This window comes from Brachyistius frenatus, unplaced genomic scaffold (genome assembly GCF_029030835.1).
Source record: "Brachyistius frenatus isolate BFR_SWC_R1_liver_20210118 unplaced genomic scaffold, ASM2903083v1 Contig_203, whole genome shotgun sequence".
In the NCBI taxonomy this organism is placed as follows: Eukaryota; Metazoa; Chordata; class Actinopteri; family Embiotocidae; genus Brachyistius; species Brachyistius frenatus.
In genome coordinates this window covers 77,843-102,756 of record NW_027210802.1, presented here as the reverse complement: position 1 = coordinate 102,756, position 24,914 = coordinate 77,843, and the positions used below count along the sequence as shown (strand labels likewise).

At 44.6% G+C, this 24,914-nt stretch overlaps 1 protein-coding gene across 2 annotated transcripts in view; it reads left to right on the top strand.

Annotated features, from left to right (window-relative positions):
* rbpjb (recombination signal binding protein for immunoglobulin kappa J region b) overlaps positions 1-24,914 on the top strand; it is a 41,726-nt gene that overhangs the window by 5,267 nt on the left and 11,545 nt on the right. For both annotated transcript variants that reach the window (XM_069719008.1, XM_069719009.1), the window contains exon 2: positions 19,350-19,388. In XM_069719008.1, coding sequence (XP_069575109.1) covers positions 19,350-19,388 — 39 coding nt within the window. The remainder of the gene's footprint in view (positions 1-19,349; positions 19,389-24,914) is intronic.

Sequence of the window (24,914 nt, the reverse complement as noted above, 5' to 3'; positions counted from 1 at the left end):
CAGCAGGTTTTTTGCGCCCCCCCCCCCCCCCGTCGTCCCCTCCACATTCAGGATGTTTCATTCAGAAAAACATGAGCTGACCCTCTCCCCCTCCCCCCTTCCTCCCCCACGTCTGACTCCTGTTTGCTTTCACTGCACTTCAGTGAGCAAACTCTTACCTACTTCCTGTGACGGAGCAGCTGACACTGAGAGGAGGAAACACGAGACCGAGCACCGTGATGCTTTTTGTGAAGAGCGTGGCTGTGTTTGTGTTTGAACTGGGAAAGTCACGCCGAGCCGCCGGTACACCGTTTCAGGATTCACCGGAGAAGCTCCGGGTAGACAAACTGACTCCGAAGCGTCGTCGAGGCGTCCCGCTGTCGTCGAACCACGCCGGGCCTCTTCTCATTCAGAGGAAGGTTGCACGTATACACAGGATCCCCCGGGTTGGGAAAGCCCCCTAACGACGCCCCTTAACGACGCCACCTCCCACAGCTGGAAGCAACTGCCGCTCTCGCTGTGTCAGATAAGAAGGGAGCGGCGAGCGGTGTAGTAAAAACCCTCCACAAACAAATGTTATTGCAGCCCCGGGGTTGTTAGTGGCGTCGTATAACATCTGCAGTATCTCTTTGGGTGAAAAGATCACAACTCAGATAAAAACACAAACCAAAAAAAACCAAAACGTGGTGTCCGGTGCTGATCGATCCTCGCAAGGCTCTGAATTGACATTTCACAACAGTCTCATTGATTTTGCTTGATCAATGAATAGCATTAAGGCTACTGGTGTTTGCTGGGATTCTATTGAACATTTGTCCGGCTACGCAAGTAATCAAGGTTATTTTGGTGCAGTATTTCCTCCTATTTGTTTTATTTTTGCAACAGCGTACTCAAAACGCAGCATTGCATGTCATTATTCTGGTATTTGCGCTGTTTTTAGACCCAAATGTCGCGTATCAGCAGCGCGTTTCTGCAAGTTAGCATCAAGGGAGACCACTGCTGGCACTTGCCCAGGCGAGCGATGGCCGCCCTGGGGAGACGAGCAGTCTGCACCCCCTCCCACCACCACCACCACCACCACCTCCACCACCACCCTTCACCCTCCAAAGAGCAAGACGGGCACAAAAAAAATTTAAAAAAGAGTTATCAAGTGTCAGGAAAATATTGAAGGAGAAGAACAAAGAGAGAAAAAGGGGTTTGGGATTCCAGGAAAGGAAAACTGTTATCTCCAAATGTTTCTTTGCATTGTCTGGTTGTTTAAGAAGGCTGCTGGAGAGTTCTGCTGAAGAATCCGCCTGGTGGCATTCCTGTGGCCGTTGACGTCAGGAGGTTTTGGCCTTTGCTTGGAATCACAATGAAGTAATGGACATGTGTGTCGTATTGTGGAACGGTCTATTGATTGTGGTTTAGGAAACAATGCTTTTTTTTTTCTTCTCTTCTCCCCTCCCTCCTTGAAGAGAGCGTTGTTCATGTTGTGGTTGATCATCTTGCACTTGCGGGCTGCAGTTTGGTGTTCTCCACCGTTACCATGATTTTGGAAGCACTGCTGAAGAATGTATGTGAGGTTTCACATGAGCTCATGGAAGGAAACTAACTTGATTTTTTTTTTAGTTGGGTTTTTTATATATCCACTGGCTTATCCTAAAAAATAAAAAGTCACCAGCAGCGTTTCTCTTTTTATCACCCTTCTGAATTTATTAGGATTTGACCTCAACTATTCCAAACCTCAACCCCAACTCGCCAAAGTGTCTGCTCGACAAATGAACCAGGCTTTGCTTTCATTTACCAGCAGCCAGCTAGTGTTCATTGTGCGTTGTGTTATTATATTCGAAGAATTGCACAAAAAGTTCACATATTTCTTGTGTTTCGTAGCAAACCGGTGCACGCAGTCAGGAAACAATCTGGTTAATGACAGAGTTGCCTTATTTTGGAAAAGGCAGCATGTTTTGAAGAGGAACAAGTAGCAGGAACAACATTCCCCTTCCCCATCACGACAACAAGCCTGAAACCAGACGGCTGTCTTCAGTTGACCAAGTCGTTGCACGCACGCACGCACGCACGCACACACACACACACACACACACACACACACACACACACACACACACACACACACACACACACACACACACACACACAAGCGTGCTGCGGTCTCTGCATTTGGTTTGGTTTGCTGAGGATCATCTCAGAGCATGTGAGCTAAAGGTCATGTCTCACTCTCCTTCTTCTCTCCGGCTCTGCCAGGAATTCTATTTTTTCTCCCGTTGCAGCTCGTCGGTCCTCCGGTGGTTTCGAGGCGAGGGCAGGGCAAGCCGGCGGTTAGTTTGCTAAATTGAGTTGATAAATGCCCAGAAATTGCGCTCAAATTTTGAGACGGGCCCATTTTTAAAATGTTTTTTATTTTTGTATTTATTTTTTTTTTTTAAAGACAAGCAATGTAAACACGAGGGAGGTTTGGTTTGCTTGAGCCAAAGCAATGACAGCTATTTCAATAGGTTTACAAGCAGAACGACTTCCAGAGCTGCGATGATGAATTATTTAACCGTAGAATAAAATGTTTTCGCCAACTATTTTGTATTCGGAAGATTAACTATTGTTATTATTATTATTATTATTATTATTATTATTTTTCAAGCAAAAATTGGGAAACGGTAGTCAAATGTGAGATTTAGCTCCTTTTCTTTGTTGCACTTCACAGCGACTTAAATAGTTTGACGCAATTGTGTTATTTTTCGTTGTTTCCGACATTTTATAAACTAAACGCTTTGTACATAATGGAAATAAAACTTGTTTTCAGCTGGAAACGGCGACTGTTTACTCGTTACCAACAGGAAGTCTTTGGGTTTGACGCTATTGGTCGGACCTGACAAATGGCTGGTGTCTAACTTATAGACTAAACAACTAATACCTGTGATGTTATACCAGCTTTAACATCACGGTAAACTCACCTGTATTCAGGAGAATGGCTCCTCTCACGTTCCCACTTTGACCCCGAACACCTTTTCTTTGAATAAATTCAAGACTTCGCCTTTTTTCTTTCACTGAGTTAAGTGCATCAGACGCAGGTATCATACGAGTCAGGCGAGGGCTCCAAGCAATAATTATTTTCCTTAAAAATGACTCTTATTTCCTAGAATAGTTGATTGTTATTTTTCTACGTACTGTAAACAAACAGTGAGGAATATTCTGACGTAGTTTCCCAAGGTCGAACTTTATTTATAATTGTTGCAGGCAAGTAATGAATTAACCAGTTGACAGTTTATTTACTGTCAACCAAAAATATTTCTGCTTTAAATCCAGGCGGAGATTTTGAAAACAGAAAAGTGGCTTTGAGCACGAACCGGTTTCCTTGTTACCTTCTAGCATCAAGCAGCAATGCAAATAAAAGTGACGGAGCCACCGGATGGGTGGGGGTTGGGGTGTGAGGGTGTGGGAGGTGAGTGACAGGTGACACTCGACTTGTGGCCTGCGGTGTTTTTTTTAAGTTGCACTTCTGCTAACAGCCTGGAGTTTAATCCTCCCGGCAGCAGCAGACATGCAGCAGACATGCAGCAGCAGACATGCAACAGCAGCAGCAGACATGCAGCAGCATGCAGCAGACATGCAGCAGCATGCAGCAGACATGCAGCAGCAGCAGCAGACATGCAGCAGCAGCCCGTGTGGTTAACACCTCCTCTGTCAGATCCACTACCTGCTCCCTCACCCAGAGCTGCTCTGCATCAGAGCTCCAGCTAACACTAGTAGTTGCTGTGGTTGACCTGGACTCCTCTCATAGCCCCCACCACCACCACCACCACCCCTCCTCCGGGTTCCCTCTTGCTCCAGCAGTGAGTCATCAGCTCAGCAGAGAGTGAGAAAGGGGGGAGCAGGGAAAAGGGAGGTTCACTCAGGGTTCAAGGCTCCCTTCGCCTCCTCTCTCGTCTCTCGTCGTGACAGTTCACCCCGAGCGCTCGACCCGTCTCACCCCCTCGACCCCGACCTCGTGTGCGTCTACGGTTATAGTCACACTTGTCACTTGTGGGCAGCGGTTTGCTCATGAATGTCTAATTTTGTGCGTGATCACGTTGCTGCGGTGTGTTTTTGCAATTCTGTCTTGTGTTTTTTTGTTGTGGTTCTGGCTGTGTATACATCCTATAAAACTCAATGCTGCTTCACTTCCATCTTGTTACGTTGCTGCTACGAGCGAGACGTCTGGGACTCAGATTTCTGTCCTTCCAGGTACTTTTTATTCGATCCCGAACTAAACGCTATTGTGGTTGGATCGTGGTCTGATTATATACACGCGCAGTCCAATACAAACTCACTTTTATTATTTGTTTGCCGACACGCCGTAATGAGATTGGATGGTAAAAATCGTGTTTGAAATGATCACACTCTTACTGGAGAGACTTTGTTTGTTTCTACACAATATTGAACTTTTACCAAATACTAAAATAAAACCAGGATGTGAAGATGGAAATCATTTTTATTTTTTTGCTGAGCACCTGGATATGCACCTTCTCTAAATCTGCTGTCTTCTCCACCCAAAGCTGTTAGCGATACTTCTCGTGATCCGTTTTTTTTTTTTTTTTTTTTAACTATCGCACGATATAGAATCTGAGACTGATCGGTTTTGGGTGGCGACTGATCAGCGTCTATTTAGGACGCCTGTTATCTGAGGACTGAATGGACGCAGGTGGCAGGCAGTATAGAGGAGCTGCGGGATTCACAAAGGAGACTTCATTAAAGATAGAACAAGCATTGAGGGAGTGTGTGAGTGTGTGTGTGTGTGTGTGTGTGTGTGTGTGTGTGTGTGTGTGTGTGTGTGTGTGTGTGTGTGTGTGTGTGTGTGTGTGTGTGTGTGTGTAAAAAATGTGAGTCCAAGTTTGGCTCGAACCGGCACACGCTGGAAATTTCATTACTTTGTTTTTGGGGACGTATTATATGTGCGCGCAAGTAATGGAGTATGTACTCGCTCAGTATGTTCCAGCCTCTGCGCCAGATTACACTCGTTAAAAGTGTACAGTTGGTGTGCGAGTAAGTGTACGTCTAGATGTCCTATTGATTGTGTGCCAGGCCGAGAAGAGTTTATAAAAAAAAAAAAAAAAATGGCTGTCCAGAGAGCCTCCATATGGAGCATTGATGTTGGAGAGTGTGGTCAAGAAGAAGAAGAAGAAGAAGAAGGAGGAGGAGGAGGAGGAGAGAGATGGAGGGAAGGAAAGCGGAGAGAGAGAGAGAGAGAGAGAGACACACAGAACGAGGAGGCCCTATTTTTTGGTTTTTCTGCCTCTGTTATTAAGCTCTCCCATGTCAAAGACAGATGGAGCTGGTGCCATGTGTGTGTATGTACGCAGCCACTTGCAAGTGCACACTGATGCGACCCACCCAACTCTACACACACACACACACACACACACACACACACACACACACACACACACACACACACACACACACACACACACACACACACCGAGCCCTGCCCTTGGTTCTGCCCCCCAGCGGGGCGTCTCAGGGCGGCTACCAGACCTCTGCCATCTGCAGCCAGTCAGCCTTGAGGGTCGACAGCTCATCAGCAGTCAGTTAACTCTCTCTGCTCGTATCTCATCCCACGCACATGAAACCCCCTCTTTTTTTTATTTTATGTTTTATTCCTCGTAAAACATCATTTTCGGAGCTTTTTGTGATTCTTATCACGACGTCCTTCGACGGAGTGACACTTGGCTGGTCTTCGGTCGGCGGTTTTGCCACCTCGCAACCGGGGACATTTGAACATGACATCACACGGAGGAGCAAACTAAGCTGAAGTACAGTGAGCATGTAAAAAAAAAAAAAAAAAAAGTCCAATATTTTGTCACAGATGACGGAAGTTAGAGAGAATTTTGACCTTCAAATTAATTTGTTTTTCAAAGCAAATAAATGATATTTTCATGTTTTCATGAAAAAAACTTGCAGCTGATGTTTTGTGTCCTTTTTACTGTCTAATGAAGGTAAAAATATAAATATCTTAACTCATCTTTCTCTGTTCTTTTATATGTTCTTTGGTGATTTTACTAAAATTAAAGATGGTGACATTATTTGTTGTGACTCTGACCCCCCTCCATCTCCACCACCTCCCCCTCCATCCCCCCTCCCCCTCCATCTCCACCACCTCCCCCTCCCCCTCCATCTCCCTCCCCTCCCCCTCCATCTCCCTCCCCACCCACCCAACCCTGCTACTCGCTGGCTGCTAGCAGTTGTTGGCATGCGCTTTGGCACATGCCGTGCAGCGGTGCCAAACCCGGCAGCGAGCCTCCGACTCCGGCCACGTCTCTCTGTTGTCTCGGTCGCCCGTCTGGGGAACTTTCTCCATTTACGTCCTTTCTCATTGTCCTTCTTGGCCCCCCCCCCCCCTCTCCCCCAACAGTTATGTTGTGTTTTTTTTTTTTTTTTTCCCCCTCAATGATTAAATATGTGCTTGAAAGATGTGTGCGTAATAGCCGTGCTGTGGGCCACACGCATGACAGCACTGTGCTGCTGAGGAAGTGAGTGTGTATTAGCGGGAAAAGGCTGATGTTTATGTTATGTGTGTGTGTGTGTGTGTGTGTGTGTGTGTGTGTGTGTGTGTGTGTGTGTGTGTGTGTGTGTGTGTGTGTGTGTGTGTGTGTGTGTGTGTGTGTGTGTGTGTCGGGCTTGAATTTCCTAATTTCTCTCACTTCAATTGAGCGCACACACACACACACACACACACACACACACACACACACACACACACACACACACACACACACACACACACACACACACACACACACACACGCGCGCGCGCGCGTACAGCATAGCATTCACTTGCTTGGTGAGACTTGTTATTTCCACCCATTTCTCTCCGTCAGGTCTTGAAGTTTTGAGAACACGTCACCTGCAGGTAACAAGGCGAGCGTTGTCTCCACCTCGGCCTCCTCCTGTCTGTCACGGCGCTGACTCTTGGCTCGGGTTCACCCAGGTGAGGCCTCGGGCCATGTTTGAACTCCCAAAACTCTTTTTACGAGCCCTTTTAATTCATCTGGAAACTTCCAGCGCATAATTTTTTTTGCCGTACTTATTGTGTCTGGCAAATGTCAGTGTTTCTCATCAGCAGGTGTCAGTTTTATGTCAGCTGCACAAAACCTGGTTGTCAGTCTCGTCCTGGCTTCACACGGTGAGGACGAACCCGTCGCGCACTTCGCGGGATGAATGCGCGACCTGCTAGACTGCTGCAGGTGTTTGTTTATGAAAACAAACAAGAAAAAAAAAAAGTCTCTTCAGACTTCATTGAAAAATGTTTACAACACCTTCCTTTTAATAATTCTTCACCAGGGATGTCGCCTGAAGAAACTTCAATCGGTCTGCAAACATGATGGAAGATGATCGCACATTTTGAATTAAAAAAAAAGTAAAATGTGTTGAAGGAACGGCCATGTAGATTGGAGGGACACGGCCGTCCCGCTAACACAGACAGTGAAAGTGTTGACAGATCACGCACTGAATCTATTTATAAAACTGCTGTTGATCCTCGTGTTGTTCTCCTTTTTGTGGCGCTTGTTTCTCTTCTTTTTTTTTCTTTTTTTTTTTAACTTTTTCCACTGACCATTATGAAAAATGGGGAACAAAGTAAAGTAAAAGCAGTCGAGGATAATTTGGCCAATCTGGAGCCTGATGCGTCTCCTCCCCCCAAAAAAATGTGTGATTAGCATTAGCTTGTAGCGGTAGCTCGCACTACAAACCCTGTTTGAGACAAAACACAATTTTCAACTTGCCTAACAGTTAATGCTTCAAAAGGGAAAAAATTCAGACTTCTCCGCTGTGACTTCATCCACTTTCACTCCCCTTATTTTGTTTCCATGATAGTACACTTAAGTGCAAACAGCTGACGGCGCCGGTCCGCCTCCATGTTTGTTTTGCTCTGAAGTCACGCAGGTTTCTGAGATCTGACGTCGCTACTCTGAATTTGTTTTAACCGTTCGTCGTCTGGTGGGCGTCTTCTTACCACAATAATATTAGAAATCGCTCGTTATATCTGCTTATATTTGAAAATCATCTGGTGTTGACTGTCAGGAATTAGTGGAGCCGGCAGACACGGAGAAAAGCTCTTAAACTTTGTCGTTTCATTTTCACTTTTGCATACAAAGCTGCTGTCAATCACGAGGGATCACGTAACTACAAAAAAAAAAACACCAAATGGTTATTTGCTGTTTCTAAACATACTGCTTACGTTTCTAGTTGTATTTCATCAGGAGCCCCTTTTTGATTTTTAGCTGCGTTATTTTGGAGCGTAAACTCGTGACGGTGAAGTTGTAGACGATGAAAGGAAGTATTTATTCTCTGGTAACTCCTGCTGAGCACCTTGTTTTCCCGGCGACGGTTTGGATCAGGGTTTTGGTATATTTGATGTCACCCAGACGGCCCACGGCTACAGAGACCGGTGGACGCCGTGAGCGGAGAGCGCCGTTGATAATGAGGTGTGCAGCCACTCCGAGGAGTCGTGATATCTGCTATCAGCCCTCAGGCAGGGAAACCAGACACCTTTTTAAAGGCCTAATCCCTCCTCCCTCCCTCCTCCTCCTCCCTCTTCACCGCTGGTTGATGCTGTTCACACAGGGCCTACGTCAGACTGCTCTTGACCCACTCGTCTGGTGTCCAAGTGCGACAGATGCATGAAAAAACAGTTTAATTATGCGGAGGATGAAATTTACACCTCCTTTTTTTGTATCCGTGTTATTTTAAAGTCAAAGTACCTTAAAATATGTTGACTTATCATAAAGTCATGATGATATCTGTTAAAAAAAAAAGAAAAATAAAGAAGTCATCTTGTATGACCATCTTGTAATCAGCGCTCCATGATAATTATTTAATTCTACATGATGTTTGAGAAGTGTTTCCTCTGGACAGATGGAGCTTCGCTCATCTGCTTAGGAGAATCCAATATTGTAGAAAGTGGTTTAAGGGCAGACCCATTGTTGTGTGGTAGTATAATCTGGATCAGGCCACACACACACACACACACACACACACACACACACACACACACACACACACACACACACACACACACACACACACACACACACACACACACACACACACACACACACACACACACACACACACACACACACACACACACACACACACACACACACACACACACACACACACACCGGTGCATGAACACACTGCCTGCTGGTTGACCCCCAGAGGCTGCACCCTCACCTTCGACCTCGAGCATATGAATGATGGGAGTCTGGCGTCTGTGTGTTGTGTTTCGTTCCCCCGGGAAGTTCCGGCTCTACAGAAGATAGATCTGTGTGTGTGTGTGTGTGTGTGTGTGTGTGTGTGTGTGTGTGTGTGTGTGTGTGTCTGAAATCTAGACAAAACGTGAAAGTGCTCGGCCAAAGATGTCACAGTTTATCATTCCCGCGGCATCAGAGATCGAGTTTCAATCACGAAGCCAAAACTATTTACTTTATTTCAGCAGATGAGCTTTGAATGTTTTGATGTTACTCTCCAAGTTTGTGATCGTCTCCTCAGGGTTGTGTGTGGATTTTATATCCAGCTCTGATCTTTTTAATGTTTTGTAATCTCGTTACATTTGTGAAAAGACGACCATGCTTTTAGTTAATGTTCATTTAGAAGTTTTTGTCTGAATCCTTTAGTTTCGTACCCTCCTACAGCTGGTAGCAAGCAAAACCTCCATTTTTTTTTTAAATTCGCTCGGCGCAATTTGATCTTTCTTCGAACATTCAAGCCTTACCGCCACCTTCTGGCAGGAGGAAGGCATTACAGCCGGGTGCCGGTAGAAACAGGAAATAAGGAAGAACGAAGGTCGCACGTAGTAATAGATTTTTGGAGATTAAAATTCGTGACGCATCACCAGTAAGAATATTCAAGATAAACAACAGCTGGTGTTACAGTTGTAGGAAACGCTTCTGCACCGTTTTGAAATCAAAATGAATCACCGACAAAATTCGTGCAGATCCGAGGTCAACTTTTGTGTTCATGTATTCGGCTCTCACATCTTCTGATACTGTTCATCTGATTTAATAAAGGGCTGATTTAACTTCACATCGGCTGTTTAGAAGTTAGTTTTCAAGTAGAAATGAAGTGATTATCTTTCAGGATTTCCTCCCACCGATAGTCGACCCCACGACCTCCTCAGTCGTGGCACGGTTTTGTTTTTTTGCATCCTTGTTGTCAACTTTGCCTCAAAAACATCAACGTAGCTCGTCAGCGGGGAGAAATGTTCTTCCTGCGTTCTCGTTCGGTGTCTGAGAGGAGAGGAGAGATTTTTGCAGTTATGTGTGAAGTTCACCTCCAAACATGTTGCATGTGTTGGGTGGACGTGGTTTCTGTTGCTTGTCGGTGGTTTTCGGGGGAAACGTGGTCACGTGATCCGGCAGAGTTATTCTCAGAGCTTCTCGCCTCCCTGTCAGGTATGTGTGACGTGCTGCCGTGTGGCTCCATAACACGCCGGCATGTTGGGTTGCAAGTGCTCCTATAAAATCCAGTTCTATTTTAGCAGGGGATGCATATTATTTTTATGAATTTTATTGATTGATAATCAAACACTCGAAGATGTCTGCTAACACGAATTACTGCAACAGCTGCCGTGTTTATTTCCTGTGAAGTGTTTTTGAATTTGTGTGGGTATGAAATGTGTTATATAAAGTGGCCTCGCTTTACTTTTACACGTGAAAAAGTTTGTGTGAAGAAGAGAAAACCCTAACTTTGCTCCCGTTTTGATTTCTCAGAGACGTTTCAGATTCACGCCTGAGCAACAGAGCAAAGAGCTGATGTGTGCTTGTGCGTGTTTTTATTTTTTTTAGCGATCGTGCATGCGTCTTTCCCGTCTGGCACACGGCGCTGAGGACATGTCAGGGTGTGTATTTCTGTCTCTTCTGAGCCTTCGACTGTTGCTGTGTGTTTTTTTTGTGTTTTTTTTCCGCTCTGCGCTGTTTGGACTGTCAGTCACAGCTGTCAAACACATCCCCCGTATGAACGGCAGGCTGAGTTCACCCTCTCTCAATCAACCCCCCGTTGCGTGTGCGTGCGTTGACGTGTGCGAAAAGCGTGTTTTGTGTGTTAGCGTGTGGAAGTGGGTGGTCGATCCCTCTATTCATAGCGACCGCCGGCCCTCTCTGTCACCGATACCTCGTGTGTCACGGTACCCCTCAAAGAACGAGGACGTTTCCCCATCCAGAGGTACATTTTATTCTCTTGCCGACGCGTCAGAGCCGTGCAGATGTGCTTCTGTAGTAGTTTTAACTTGCGTGGACATCCGAGCGTTTAGTTTGTTCCTGTAGTAAAGATCGGCTGAACTTCTGTCCGCTGTAGAAGAAGGAGTTCAGTCGGGTTGTAAAAAGCCAGACGTTGATTTTAAACTTGCCAGTTTAAGGTGCTTATTCTGTTATAATTTAAAATAAAACAGCATTTTTTTAAATATTAGATCTGATTAAAAACAAGATGCCGCCTGAGTTGTCCATCTCTGTTGTTAATATTTAGAAAAGTCCTCTTCAGGGCCTCAACTCACATTCATTATCATTATTGACTGGTCTGCTGATTATTTTCTCAATTAAATGTTTTCTTTATTAATGTGTTTCAAAACTGTTCATTTTGCTTATTTGATCAACCAAACTGTCCGAAGGTTATCTGTTTCATATTAAGGCAAGATTTAAAAAAAAAAAAAAAAAAAAACCCAGCAAATACAAGACGGCAATACATCAATTTAGCATAATCGAATAAATCAGCTGCTCGTTTCAGTTCTGGTTTTCATCATAGATTACAGATTATATAATAAAAGTGTATAAATCAATGGACTCTCGCCTAGCAGAGGTGTAACATTTACATCTAAATATAATCTCTTTTTATTTTTCTGGCAAAGTTGTATGTTTATAAAAAGGGATTTGCATTTCAATGTAAAAATATGATTCCATTATACTATTAGAGTATGAACCGAGTATTAACGCCCCGCTGCAGAGCGTGGCAGCGTTGGTTTCTTCTTCTCCTGATGTTTAATGGCGGCTGGCAGACAGCTTGTAGGTGTTTTACCACCAAAAGGAGCAACGCATCACAACCAGGCACATGGAAAAACTGGGGAAATAACAAAAGCACAATAGTCGCATATGCGAGTTTAATGACTATTTGAATATGAAATCCCCAAAAATACATAATGTTGGGAAAAAAAATTATAAAAAAATAAAAAAGAGGAGGTTTATTAATGCTGATATCTGAGGATATCGACCCTAAACTGAGATGACGGACTGATCTGTGTCTGGCTGTCTGCCGTCTCTGGTCCAGATTTATTTGATTTAATTTTTGAGGAGATGCTCGCTATGACTTGTGGTTGCGTGTGTTTTAGTGAAACAGCCCTGCGGGGAGGTTTAGCGTTGAGTTTCACTCCGTCGTAGCTGCTGGTTAGAGGTGTTGGGTTTTAATAAGATACCACAGAATTATGGTCTGTCACCCTCCGCCTGCTCTTGTGTTCAGCTTGGGAGAAATTAAAGCGTCAGTCTGGTATCAGTTTCTGAATATTTTTGTGTTCTTCAAATCCGACAGCGTGGTAGTCAAATGATTTAATCATAAATAAATCGCTGGATATTAGCAATATTGGGGATATTGATGAAAATATACATGTGGATAACATTTCTGATGTTTGGATTGGTTTGTAGGTTAAAGGGTCATACCTGTCGGCAAATTTCCTGAATGATTTTAGTATTAATATTTTAACACTCACGTACTTCCCCATAACGTGACAAGTGTTTTATTATGCCCCTTTTATTGTTGTTGGCGGCGTGGAGGAGCGTCTGTCTCTTTTCCCATCGCTCTCAGGCTGCAGCTCTGAGAAGCATTCGTTCGGTGAACCTAATCCATCTCCGTAAAGGAGAAGCTGACAGTTTCGGTTTGCAGAGTTGCATCAGAACGGAAATCTCAGGCTCCAAAACTTTGCCGCCGTTGCTCACTTCAGCGCCGCAGATTAAATGAGTGCTTTCGGCCAAACCAGCAGGTGACATGACAGAAGTGAGTGTGTCGTACTTTCAGCTTTCTACTCGGCCTCAAACTTTTCACCCAGCAGCTGACGCTCTCTGTGGTTCTTCTTCTTTCTTCTTCTTTTTTTTTTTGGACCCTCATTCTGTCAGTCACAAGCTAACAGATGAAGCGTAGCAAGATGCTTCTGCTCACCGTGGTCCGTGAAATTAAATAGAAAAGAAATGCTGACTTCACACAGCGGCTGTTTAAAATCAGGTTATTTTGTTTGTTACTGACAGTTTGTACATTATATTTAGTTTGGTTTTATTTTGAGAATAAAGCAAAAATAAAAATACTGTAATCCAACACATTAACTGCTGCATTAAGTTTAACCCAGAAAACTAATAAAGAGTGAGTTTATCTAGGAACCAACCCCTAGTGGTCGTCGGTGGTATTACATTTACAGCATCGGCCTCATGTTTCACTCACCGAAGCTGCGTTTATTTTTATTTACATCCTGTGCTTTTGACCTGTCATTTCTTGTCGTGGCCGTCTTGTCTTCCCCGTGTCTATTTCAGCAAATCACAATGCATTTTGATGACATCATCTTCAGCTTGTTCCACGCTGTGATTGGCCGCTACCGGCCAACCAACTTGCGTCACTCTTTACTGTCCCCGGGCCGTCGGTTTATTGGTTTATGTCGAAGCCTGCCTCATCTTTTCCTTTAAAAACATTCTCATGAACATTTATCCTTCGAGGTGCGACGACAGCGCTCACGTCTACACATCGTCTTCCACCACTTACTTATAAATGGGACCATCTCGTACCGGCTCGCTGCCCCCGGCACACTAACCCGTTAGTAACCGTGCCAAAGTACACCACCAGCTTGTTGGCTTAGCAGTTTAACGGCCCGATCAGGTTCCTAATAGGATATTGTAAAAATACCCAATCCAGGGTTCATAACGAGACGCGGAAAGGACAAGAAAAGTGTGAGAAAAATGTTTGATCGTTGTGGAAAGCAGAGGAACTCCCCAGATGTTTGGACTTCACGCTTTGTCAGTGCCAACTCTGTGTTATTTGGAGGCATTTTTGTATTTTCTTTTCCAGTATCGTGTTTGTTTTGGACCGTAGGTTTGAAAAAAAAAAATCAAAAAATCTAATATGACAGGAAAGATGTGGGAGAGTTTTAACAAACTCCTCCAGCAGCGCTGTTGAAATAGATTAATTTACTTGTGAATATTTTACCTCCCGTATCCTTTTTTTAAATAATGAGTTAAGTGTCAGAATGTCAGTCATTTCAACAGTTTCACAATGCTGGTGTACGCAGCGTTGAATAATTTCCATTTGGTTTTCTTTTTGCCTTTTTCTTGACACTAATTAAAGTGACTCGGAGCTGGAGAGCAAAGTAGGCCATCGAACACTGGGAGAGAACATCGCCCGATAAGAGGGGTGTTAGATTTTCCTTCCCGACTAACACCGCCCGCCGTCAGCGTCTCATTGTTGAGAGTCGTATCCCCGTCGCTTCATTTCTCACGATTTGCCGTTTGGCCTCGGTGTCTTTCACCATCAGAGTATCCGGAGGGATCGCTGACCGGAGGTGAGGACGAGGAAAAGGGACAGCAGTCCTCTTCGCTCGTCTTAGAGGGTGCGAAGGAAAAGGATTAGACACCATTTGTGTGGCAGCTTGAGGAGATGCAGACTGGTTTTAAGATGCAGAAACACAGTTGCGCAACAATTCAGATTGCCCCATTTCTGCATCGTACAGCGGACTTAACGTCGTGACCGAGGTCCATTTGGATCAGTGAAGGTGGAGAATCTGAACACGGCGTACGTCAAAACCTCGTATAAAGATTTCTGGACTTTTTGTATTTGAGACTCGGCTGGCAGCGCCGATCGTACCGGACCGAAGTGGTGAAAGATGGAGCTTTAGCGCTTTATATCTTCTGCGTGGTCTTCGTCTCGGCGCTGATCCGTGGTCGTAAACTCTGGGTAGACGGATGAAGACGGAGATCACAGAGGGGCGAGTTGGAGGAGTTATTAACACCAACATTAACGCTGAATAGTTGCAGTTCAGCCGAATGCCATCTGTTTCTGTTTCTAGCACTTTTATTTGGTTGTTTTGCTCTTCAATCACAGCTTTCAACAGACTGACGATGAAACGATGATCATGACCGACCTTTCGCATTTACAGGACTAAAACAAATGAAGAAACTACCAAGAGTTAACGATCAGGTTGATAAATAATGTCCTTTCTGAACTCATGACTGACGTGTGGTTTCCTTTCGTGTTTCCCTGCAGGCTGTCAGTTATTTTGAAACCGAATGATGCAACTCACGGCAATTAAAAATAAGTACAACCACATTTATTTCATTGATTAAAAAAAAAAAAAAAAAAAAAAAAGAAGAAGCAAAGTCAGAAAATCACACCACTTGAACATGGATGAACTTGTTTGGTTGTTGGCAGGCCTACCTGAGAAAAGTGCAGATGCATCAGTCAGCGCTCCTCTCCTTCGCCTCTGCAGCTCTACATCTTGCGGTTTCCTGTGCTTGGTCTTGTTTTCTTGTTGGTGTTTGTGTCTCGAGCGCTGAAAGGGAGTTCGCGGAGGTGAATTGAAATGCGGCCGGTGGTTTTTCACAGAACTCTCTTTAACCCACCTCATCTTTTCTTTTTTACACGGCACTACTTCACATCCACCCCATCAAAGCGCTGGAATATGGTTGAATATTGATGCGTGCGTATTGTAAACGCTCATCTAATGTGTATCTTTACCGTTAATAAAGTGAAAAAAATATTGCATAAATGCACCTTTTTGACAAATATATTTTTTCTTTAGTGCAGAAATAGCTTCTTGCTCCTCGTCTCCTCATATTTCACCTCCTTGTTCTCCCTCTATCCTCCTCTAAGTCCTTCACTTTTTTCTCTACGTAGATCCCATTCTCCCTCTTTCCACAATGCACCATCCTCCTCCTCCTCCTCCTCCTCCTCCTCCTCTTGCCTCGCCTTTTAATCTCACCCCACACTTTCCCCGCAGTCCTCCTGCCTCCATCGCTCCCCCGCTTATAGTGGTTGTGGTGAGGTTTTCAGCAGCGGGAGGAGGAGGAGGAGGAGGAGGAGAGAGCAACGAGAGCCGTCTGGAATCCATTAGGCAGTCGAGGCATCAGTGTTTCACTGTGGGAACCTTATTGATTGCCCTCCTTTATAATTATTCCACCTCCGTTCCCTCCTTCTGGCTCTGGCACCAATCACGCTTTCAGTTTCTCTCTCTTCCTCCTGCCCTTTATCCCCCTTTAGCCTCTTTCCCTTCATTTTTATTTTTTTTCGTCCCTCTTTTTGTGGCATCATGCCTTTTTTTAAATGTCACGCCGTGCCTGCGTGCTAAAACTCCCAAACCGTCTAGACGACACACTTTCTCTGTTTATTGATGTCATGTAAGACGTATTGACGTACTTACCAGCATGCATGCAAAGCTACCACATCCTACACGGGGGGAGCATCTGAAATCACTCATCATCATCATCATCATCATCATCATCATCATCACCACCACCACCTCTCTGGACACTCACCTGCTCCTCATGTTACTGTAGCACCAGAGCTGCTGATGTACAACAATGCACTGTGGTTTTAGTGGCGCTCCTATGATATTACATGGAAACTAAAGATCTGAATCATATTTAAAATACCTCAAATTGGTGCATTGTCAGGATTTATAATAATTATGTCGTCTGTGAGTGAATTTGAGTCACAAATCGCAGAAAATATACACATTTACCTCAGTTTTTAGAAATCGGTGGTAGGATGCATTTAGATGATATAAATAAATCAAATACCTGATGAAGGTGGGAATCTTTTGGAATCTCACAATTTTATTTAGAAATGCAGCGATTAGCTGGTCAGTTGTCTGACAGAACATTTATGGGAAAAACTAATTTGATGATGAAATAAATATGTTTTTACCGTTCCTGGCTTCTCAACTGTGATTGGATCGGATGCTTTTAGTTCTCATACAGGGGCGTGAACGCAATCTATGTAATTATGGGATATTGGTTAGAAATAATAATACAAAAAAAGCACATTTAAAGATATCACCATGGTTAATTAGAAAGTAGCTGCAGCCCTAATTTGGTCGTTCCTGATTTTGAGCGAAATTTAAATTATAATTCAATAAATAGAAAACAAAAACTGTATTTTAGCCAAAAAAAATAGTTGTTTGATGAGGATGCATTTCAGTAAATAGGAAAGGAACAGGGAAGTGTGATTTTACAGCTTTATTATAAAACATGCTTCCTTTTTTCTTTTTCTTTTTTACCAGTCTTAATTTTGTTCCAAAGATGTCACACAGCTTCCATCTGACCTCATATTTTGGTAACTTCCTGCGACTCCTGTGATGCCCTCAGACAGCCTTACAAAGCTCTGGCTTCTCTTTTGTTCTGTGCTCCCTCGAAGGATGATGCTGGCCGGAGGCTGCAGCCGGCCCAGCGTGCCAATAAGTGACGGCACGGCAAAAATCTGCAGGTGGAAATACGACCTCGGTATAAACGCAGGCTGTGTTTGAACTCCACGAGACTAATAAGACTAATTATGGGGTTTGTGTTGCTGTGTGGTTCATGACCATCACGTGTCCTGTTAAAACCAGGAGAAGGAAGTCTGCAGAAAGGAAGAGAGGCAGGAGGTTCTTATTGATTTTTGTATTTTATTTTTACTTTCTTCATTTTTCTCGGAGCGGTTTGGGGTTCAGACAACCCGTCATCTTTCCACTGCGCTTTTTCATTTTAGAGAGAAGATTGTCGAGACTTGATTTATTTAGTTCAGTTTTTATTTGAGCTTATTTGCTTTTTGTTAAAGCAAATGAATGAATAGCTGATCAGTTTAAAATGTCTTTTCCTTCATGTTGTCTTGTATACAGAGCTGTGGCTCTTCTGTTCCTCTGGCTGGTATTTATTTTAGTTATTTTGATAGATATTTTATTTTTTGTGTTTTTCCATCTTTGCAGATTTTTGCCGTGTTTTCTATTTTAAAATGTTGAAACCGTAGTTGGCAGACTAAACCGCTTACAACACGCCGAACACGTCAGTGCTTTACAGACAAAAAGACAGAAGTGTCCCATCAAACAGTCATCGTGTGTTGTAAGTTTACGGCTTCTTTTCTGTACATGGCAGCGGTTTCCCCGCTACACGCAACCCATGATTAACACTTCTCAGGTGTGACTCAATCAGCGTTTACTGACTCATCAGACTCGCAGCGGGTCCGAATTTGATTTTAAAGTCAGTGCAGAGTCTTCGCAGCGGCCGAAAGGTACGCGGATGCCGTCGTGATCCTGTGAAGCCAGAAAATCAAACCGAGGGGAAAAGACCGCGTGAATAAAGTGAAACGAGCCGTCATCCTCAGTTTTTGGGATTTACATGAAGTGAAACTTCCCCTTGAATGTCTTCAGTGGAAAGTTGAACTGTTTTCCTTTTTGTAATATGCGTGCAGGCTGCAGATTTATTTACAAAACAGCCGATTCGTGAATTCTTGAATTATATTTGCTCTTTGATTTCCTCTAAAGTTTAGATTTTACATCAGCGTGCTGTCAGTACTGTTCAGTCTTTCAGTTGGAGACTTCACTGAGCTGCTTTTAATTATCATTTTCATTTCTTTTTTTTTTTCCTCTGTATATTTTGGCACACCATCACTTGCAAGTTAAATCAATCAGTCTCCCCGTTAAGTGAGATTCACACCACCCACTGTTCATTGGTAAATAACAACCGAGTGATGAAATGAGCGCAGCGCCTCGTACCCTTTAGAATATTTCACCCTCTCACTTCTCGGAAGAATCGAGTCGTCAACACGCTGCAGGTGCCGTCGAACTGGAAGCACGTCAATCAGGAAATCATCAAGTCAGACGCACTCGTTCCATTTTTACAAGTCGGATCGGCGAACGTGAAACGCGAAGCCTGTTATCGTTGTATCGGCTCCGTTTTTATGATTAGTGTCAGTCAAACAGTGAGCTGTGCATCGGCGCCAGCTATTTAAAGCTAAAGGTTGTAAAACGCCACAATAAAGATAAGCGCGCGTAGTCATTCACTTGGAAGGCCTTGATCTCGGCCGTGGAGAGCGTTGCAGCTTCTTCTGCTGTTGCACTTTGAGTATCTGAAATATCGACAGTAATATTGAGCAGAAGGATTATTGAGGATAAATGAGGACGTGCTGTTGACGTTAGCGTCCGTCTGTTTCAGACTCCTGCTTTAACCACTTCGGCCTCTCTCTGTTTGAGCTGCGAGGCCGTCGAGGGCATGTCAGTCAGCGTCAGTCAGCATGTCAGCGTGTCAGCATGTCAGCGTGTGGGCGTGTTTGTGCGCCGTGTGTGTGTGTGTGTGTGTGGTTGATAACCGGCCCAATCATGTTTTTCTTCTCACTTTGTATCTTTGCAGGAAGTTCGGGGAGCGTCCTCAGCCACAGCGCCTAACAAGGTGAGTGTGCACACACACACACACACACACACACACACACACACACACACACACACACACACACACACACACGCACGTGCGTGTTCCCTTCACAGCTTGTTTTGTTGTCATGGTGGTGTTTGTTGGTCTGTTCCTGTGTGAACTGCAGAGAGGAACTAACCCTCCCAAAAGTGTGAATTTTCTTTGGTATTTAATATTTTTCTTTTTCCTAATTGTCATATTTAACACGTGTTAAATACGTACATTAGCCGGAGATGAAACTTTTTAAAAAGCTGTTGATGATTGTCGGGGCACCGAGGAGCTGTGTGATTTTAACAATGCGGCGATGCAGCCGTAACGACCGCAGCTGATTGGCTGCAGAGTTTGTTGTTGTTGCAACAGACTCTGCAGCCGTGTGTGTGTGTGTGTGTGTGTGTGTGTGTGTGTGTGTGTGTGTGTGTGTGTGTGTGTGTGTGTGTGTGTGTGTGTGTGTGTGTGTGTGTGTGTGTGTTGCCAGCCCGACGGTCCATACTTCCACCATGAGACAGCTGCTGACCTCCTGCTGCACGACATCATTACATCACCGTTCGTTAGCGAGACCTCATCCGTCGTGCTCGCTTGGAAACGAACCTCGTTTCTCAAAGGTCGTCCGCGGCAACGCATCTCGTCCGAGGACTGAACATTCGCTCTCCGTGCTGCGCTCCAGGTTTTGATTATTCTGCTCCTCTCAAGTCGGTTCCAAGTCATTTGGAGCAACATTTTGGGCGAACACACAATGTTGATGGATGTCGTGGCTTGTTTATGGACGCTTCGTGTGTGTGTGTGTGTGTGTGTGTGTGTGTGTGTGTGTGTGTGTGTGTGTGTGTGTGTGTGTGTGTGTGTGTTTCAGTTTTAATCTGTACTGTATGTATGTGTGTGTACACACTTGTTTGTGTGCTGGTGTTGGTCCTAGTTACTGGGAACAGGCCTGGCTCTGCCCGTATGCGTGTTCTTCGTGTGTGCGTGTGCGTGTGCTCGGCCTTTTGCGTGTGGCACTCAGCGGGGAAAATGAGGGGTTGCACATTGCCTGGAACAGCCGAGCATGGTTTTGGGAAGAAAAAAAAAAGGGGCCCCAGCACCTTTTGATGTGTCCCCCCTCTTCATTCATGTGCTGCCAGTCCGCTGGCGAGCGCCGGCCCTTCGACTCCTCAGATGCTTTTTGATGGCCAGAAATATGACGGGACACAAAACACGCCACGGCCGAAAGGCACAGAACAGACCTCCTTTAGTTCACTCACACCCACTTGTCCCCCCCTCCACACCCCTCTTTAAAAAAACAACAACAACAAAATTTTTCTTTATTTTTTTGAGCATCTGCAGCTCCGTGTTTAGTGTTTTTTTCCCGTCGGGCAGCAGCGCAGACCGCCGTCCTGCAGGGGCTTTTAAGGGCAGCTAAAGCTGCGGGTCCTGCAGGGCCGCACTGTCAGGAAGGCTACTCGACTGGAAATACAATACATGACACGCACACGCTGGAAGTGAGCGCGTGTGTGCAGCCCGGAGTCGGACAGATGCGCAAATCCAACACACGGACACACGAGGACGGCGGCTGGATGATCTGTTGGGGGCGACGCCCCTTCAAGGCCCGACTCTCCCAAACAAAAGAGGAAGAAGCAGCTCTGCACAATCCACTTTTTTAGTTTCAAATTCAGACTGAAATAAAAGGACTGATTGGGCTGCAGGTGCTTTTTTCTTGCTATTGAAGGGCGTTTTTGTGTGTGTGTGTGTGTGTGTGTGTGTGTGTGTGTGTGTGTGTGTGTGTGTGTGTGTGTGTGTGTGTGTGTGTGTGTGATACGATCAAAAGCCTGAGTTTGATTCACATGTAAATCTCACTGTCACAAGATCAGCTGACTGCATTTGATCCACCTCGTTGGTCGTTGACGCTGCAGACTGACCGGCCTGTCAAATATCAGAGCCGGTTGTTTTCGGTGATTCTCCATCCGTGTTAGAGGCTCACGAGAGGTCGTTTGAAGGTCAGACGTTTTGTCTTCGGCGTCCTCGGTTCTCAGAAACTTTAAAAGGAGGCTGATCGTTCACGTTTAAACACAAAGTTGACACAACAAACGTGTGTAATCCAACTTCAGTGATGCATCTTCATCGAGCTATTTCATATTAGTAAGCTCCTCCTCCTCTTTCTCCTGTTCTGTGTGTGTGTGTGTGTGTGTGTCTCTCTGCTGGAGACATTGTGGCAGATGTACAGGACAGATGCCTGTCACACACACCCTCCTCACACACACACGCACACACACACACACACACACACACACACACACACACACACACACACACACACACACACACACACACACACACACACACACACAGTGCCTGTTGTTGAATATATATATATATTTTTTTTATCTGTCTGGCACAGTTGTGTCTCACCTTTCAAGCCTCTCGTATTTCTCTCTTCGTCTCTTTCACACTTGCTGGATGCCTTAAATACAATAAATGAAATAAATAAAATAAATAAAATAAATAAAGTCCAACAAGAATTAAACCTGCTGCTGTGATGACGTTCTTCTGTCACCTGTTCAGCACGTTGTTGTTTGTTGTTTGTCTGCTGTGATGGTTCAGATCCTGCGTTGTCATTGGTTGCTGACTTAAAAAAAAAAAAAGTTATTTAATTTTTATTTTCTGCGTCTTCACGCTGGACTTGTTCAGGAAGTCGATCTCCGGCCTGGTCACAGTCTCTCTCACTTCTTCTTCTGTCTTTAGTGCTCAGGAAGAGACCGAATCTCTCTCCTGTGTGTGTGTGTGTGTGTGTGTGTGTGTGTGTGTGTGTGTGTGTGTGCGTGTGCGCGTGTGTGTGTGTGTTTTCACTATGTGTAAGAGATCTGTAATTACTCAGACGTCCTCGTCTGCCCTCTTTCATTTCCGTGACTTCTCGTCTCGATACTTTCCCCTTCAGAAGGTTAGTTGGCTCGGTTACATCATAGTTTTGTTATTTATAATAAAGTCATGACTTTTCTCTACGAGCTCTTAATTACTCATCTGCCGTCACATTTCCCAGAGACTCGTTGCCTGAAATCACCTGAAGAGGTTTTTGGACCTCGCCGCTCGGCCGGAGCTGCTGATTGTGCACGAAGTGCTGATGTGACTTCGTCATTTAACACAAGACCACTTTGTGTAATGTTGGGGAGAAAAAAAAATGCATTTGTGGTCACATATTTGTCGATCCACTCTTTTTGTGGCGTGAATCTTCTCTCTCGTCACATCCTCTTTTCATCGAGTGTGTTATTGCCATTAATTCCTGGGTAGATAATTGATTCTTCAGTTTATTTACAGTATTTAAACCCCGGAGGCCAAAAATCTTACAGCTGAAACATCAGAAGGAAATATTTTAGATGTCTTATTATTTTTTACCTTATTTCCCAACATTTCAGCCTCACACCTGACTTAGTTGGTATATTTGTAAACTTTGGGCTCCTCGCTATTATTTGGTAGAAAATTCAGCTCGGCTTGCACAACTTATTATCTTATTAATTTGATCTATTTCATTTGAATTCTTTCCACATCAGGAAGCTCGTGAGATAAAATCCACTGAGTCATAAAATGTCACTATTCTGACACCGTTATGCAGCGTAACAGTATGGCCTATGTTTGGGGGTTTTTCAACAATATTCAACAAACCACCAATAAATATGTTAGTTTTTTACTGACTAGTTAAAGGCAAGCTGTTGTGTTTATACTCGTATGTAAAGTTGTGTATGCTAGACCCAGAAGGAGGTTTAGTTTTATAGCTGAACACAACAGATGGTTAATTAATGCACGTTTTGTTCTTTCTGACTGACGTTGCCTTCGATTAACCGTTAAACTATTTCATTTGTTATTTTCCGATTTATTTATTTGTTCTAAGCGGAAATTACTTGTGTTTGCAAACGGCTCAAATGGCCTCTTGAGGGACGAATAAAGTTTGTTTGATTTGAATTTAACTACTAGGGGGTGTTTTTATGTGGTTATTGTGGTTAAGATTAATAAAAATATTTCACAACAAATACCAGCAGCTTCATTAAGTTTGTTGCAGAGCGAGTTGCGGCTGCAGTGACTGTATGTAGATGGATGATGGAAAATATGATGTGATTGACACATATACAGACTGTGGATAGCGTAACAAAGTGTGTGTGTGTGTGTGTGTGTGTGTGTGTGTGTGTGTGTGTGTGTGTGTGTGTGTGTGTGTGTGTGTGTGTGTGTGTGTGTGTGTGTGTTCTGTGTGTGTGTGTGTGTGTGTGTGTGTGTGTGTGTGTGTGTGTGTGTGTGTGTGTGTGTGTGTGTGTGTGTGTGTGTGTGTGTGTGTGTGTGTGTGTCACACCTGTGATGTCATCCTTCCTGTAAGAGCAGCAGGTCACCGGCACCATGAGAGGTGCGACACGAGGCCTGCAGGTCCAGACTGTGTTCTCTGTAACCAATCAGAGCGCCTCCCCGAGGTTAATGTGTGTGTGTGTGTGTGTGTGTGTGTGTGTGTGTGTGTGTGTGTGTGTGTGTGTGTGTGTGTGTGTGTGTGTGTGTGTGTGTGTGTGTGTGTGTGTGTGTGTGTTTCAGTTTTAATCAAACCTCTCTCTTGTTGATGGAGTTCGTCTGGACTCGTCTTGCACCTTTTTTTTTTTCCTCCCTGGCTTTTATCTAATTTCCTCCATGTGGTGTTTAAACGGTATCAGACTGCTTTGCATCGCTCAGGTTGCCTCAAATGTTTGGAATTCGAGGAATCGACTACCTTCATCGTTTTCAGTCGACGCTGCCGTCACGTAGAAGAAGTTGTGATTGATTTTTGGCCGAAGCATTTCAGAAAAAAATAATTGTCTCATCGTGCAGTGAAGGAAGAAATCCAAAAAACTTTCCAGTCCACTGTATGAAATGCAATCCCTCTCAGCCTTCCTCCTCCTCCTTCTCCTCCTCCTCTTCCTCTTCTGTACCCCCCCCCCCACTCCTCCCCTCCTCCCACACCCACCCCCTTGCTTTTCATAACAAAAGGTCCCGTCAAACCCGAGCGTGCGGCGGAGAATGGAGAGCAGTGTGTCAGGTGTCACCGACATCTGTGTGTGTGTGTGTGTGTGTGTGTGTGTGTGTGTGTGTGTGTGTGTGTGTGTGTGTGTGTGTGTGTGTGTGTGTGTGTGTGTGTGTGTGTGTGTGTGTGTGTGTGTGTGTGTGTGTGTGTCTTCGGCCCGAACGTCCTCCGAATGTTCTGAACACTTTTAGTTCTTGTGTACGTGAGTTGACAGAAGTAATCGGAGCAGCGGACGTTGCAACATTTTGACACGAGATGAGGAATCTTTGCTGGTGAGCTCAGCTCGCTTGTTTTTGTTTTTTCAGCTCTGCTGCCCCCCCCCCACCACACCCCCACCACACCCCCTCCGGTCCCGGTTCCTCTCGCTCTGCACATTTATCTCCCCCATGTTCCTCTCCCTCGCTCCTCACTGTCCCTCTGAGCTGGTCATTAACGGTTCACCCCCCCACCCCTCCCCCTCAACTGGACCCAGCTGGGGAGAGCAGAGCTTTTTTGGCTTGCAGGCT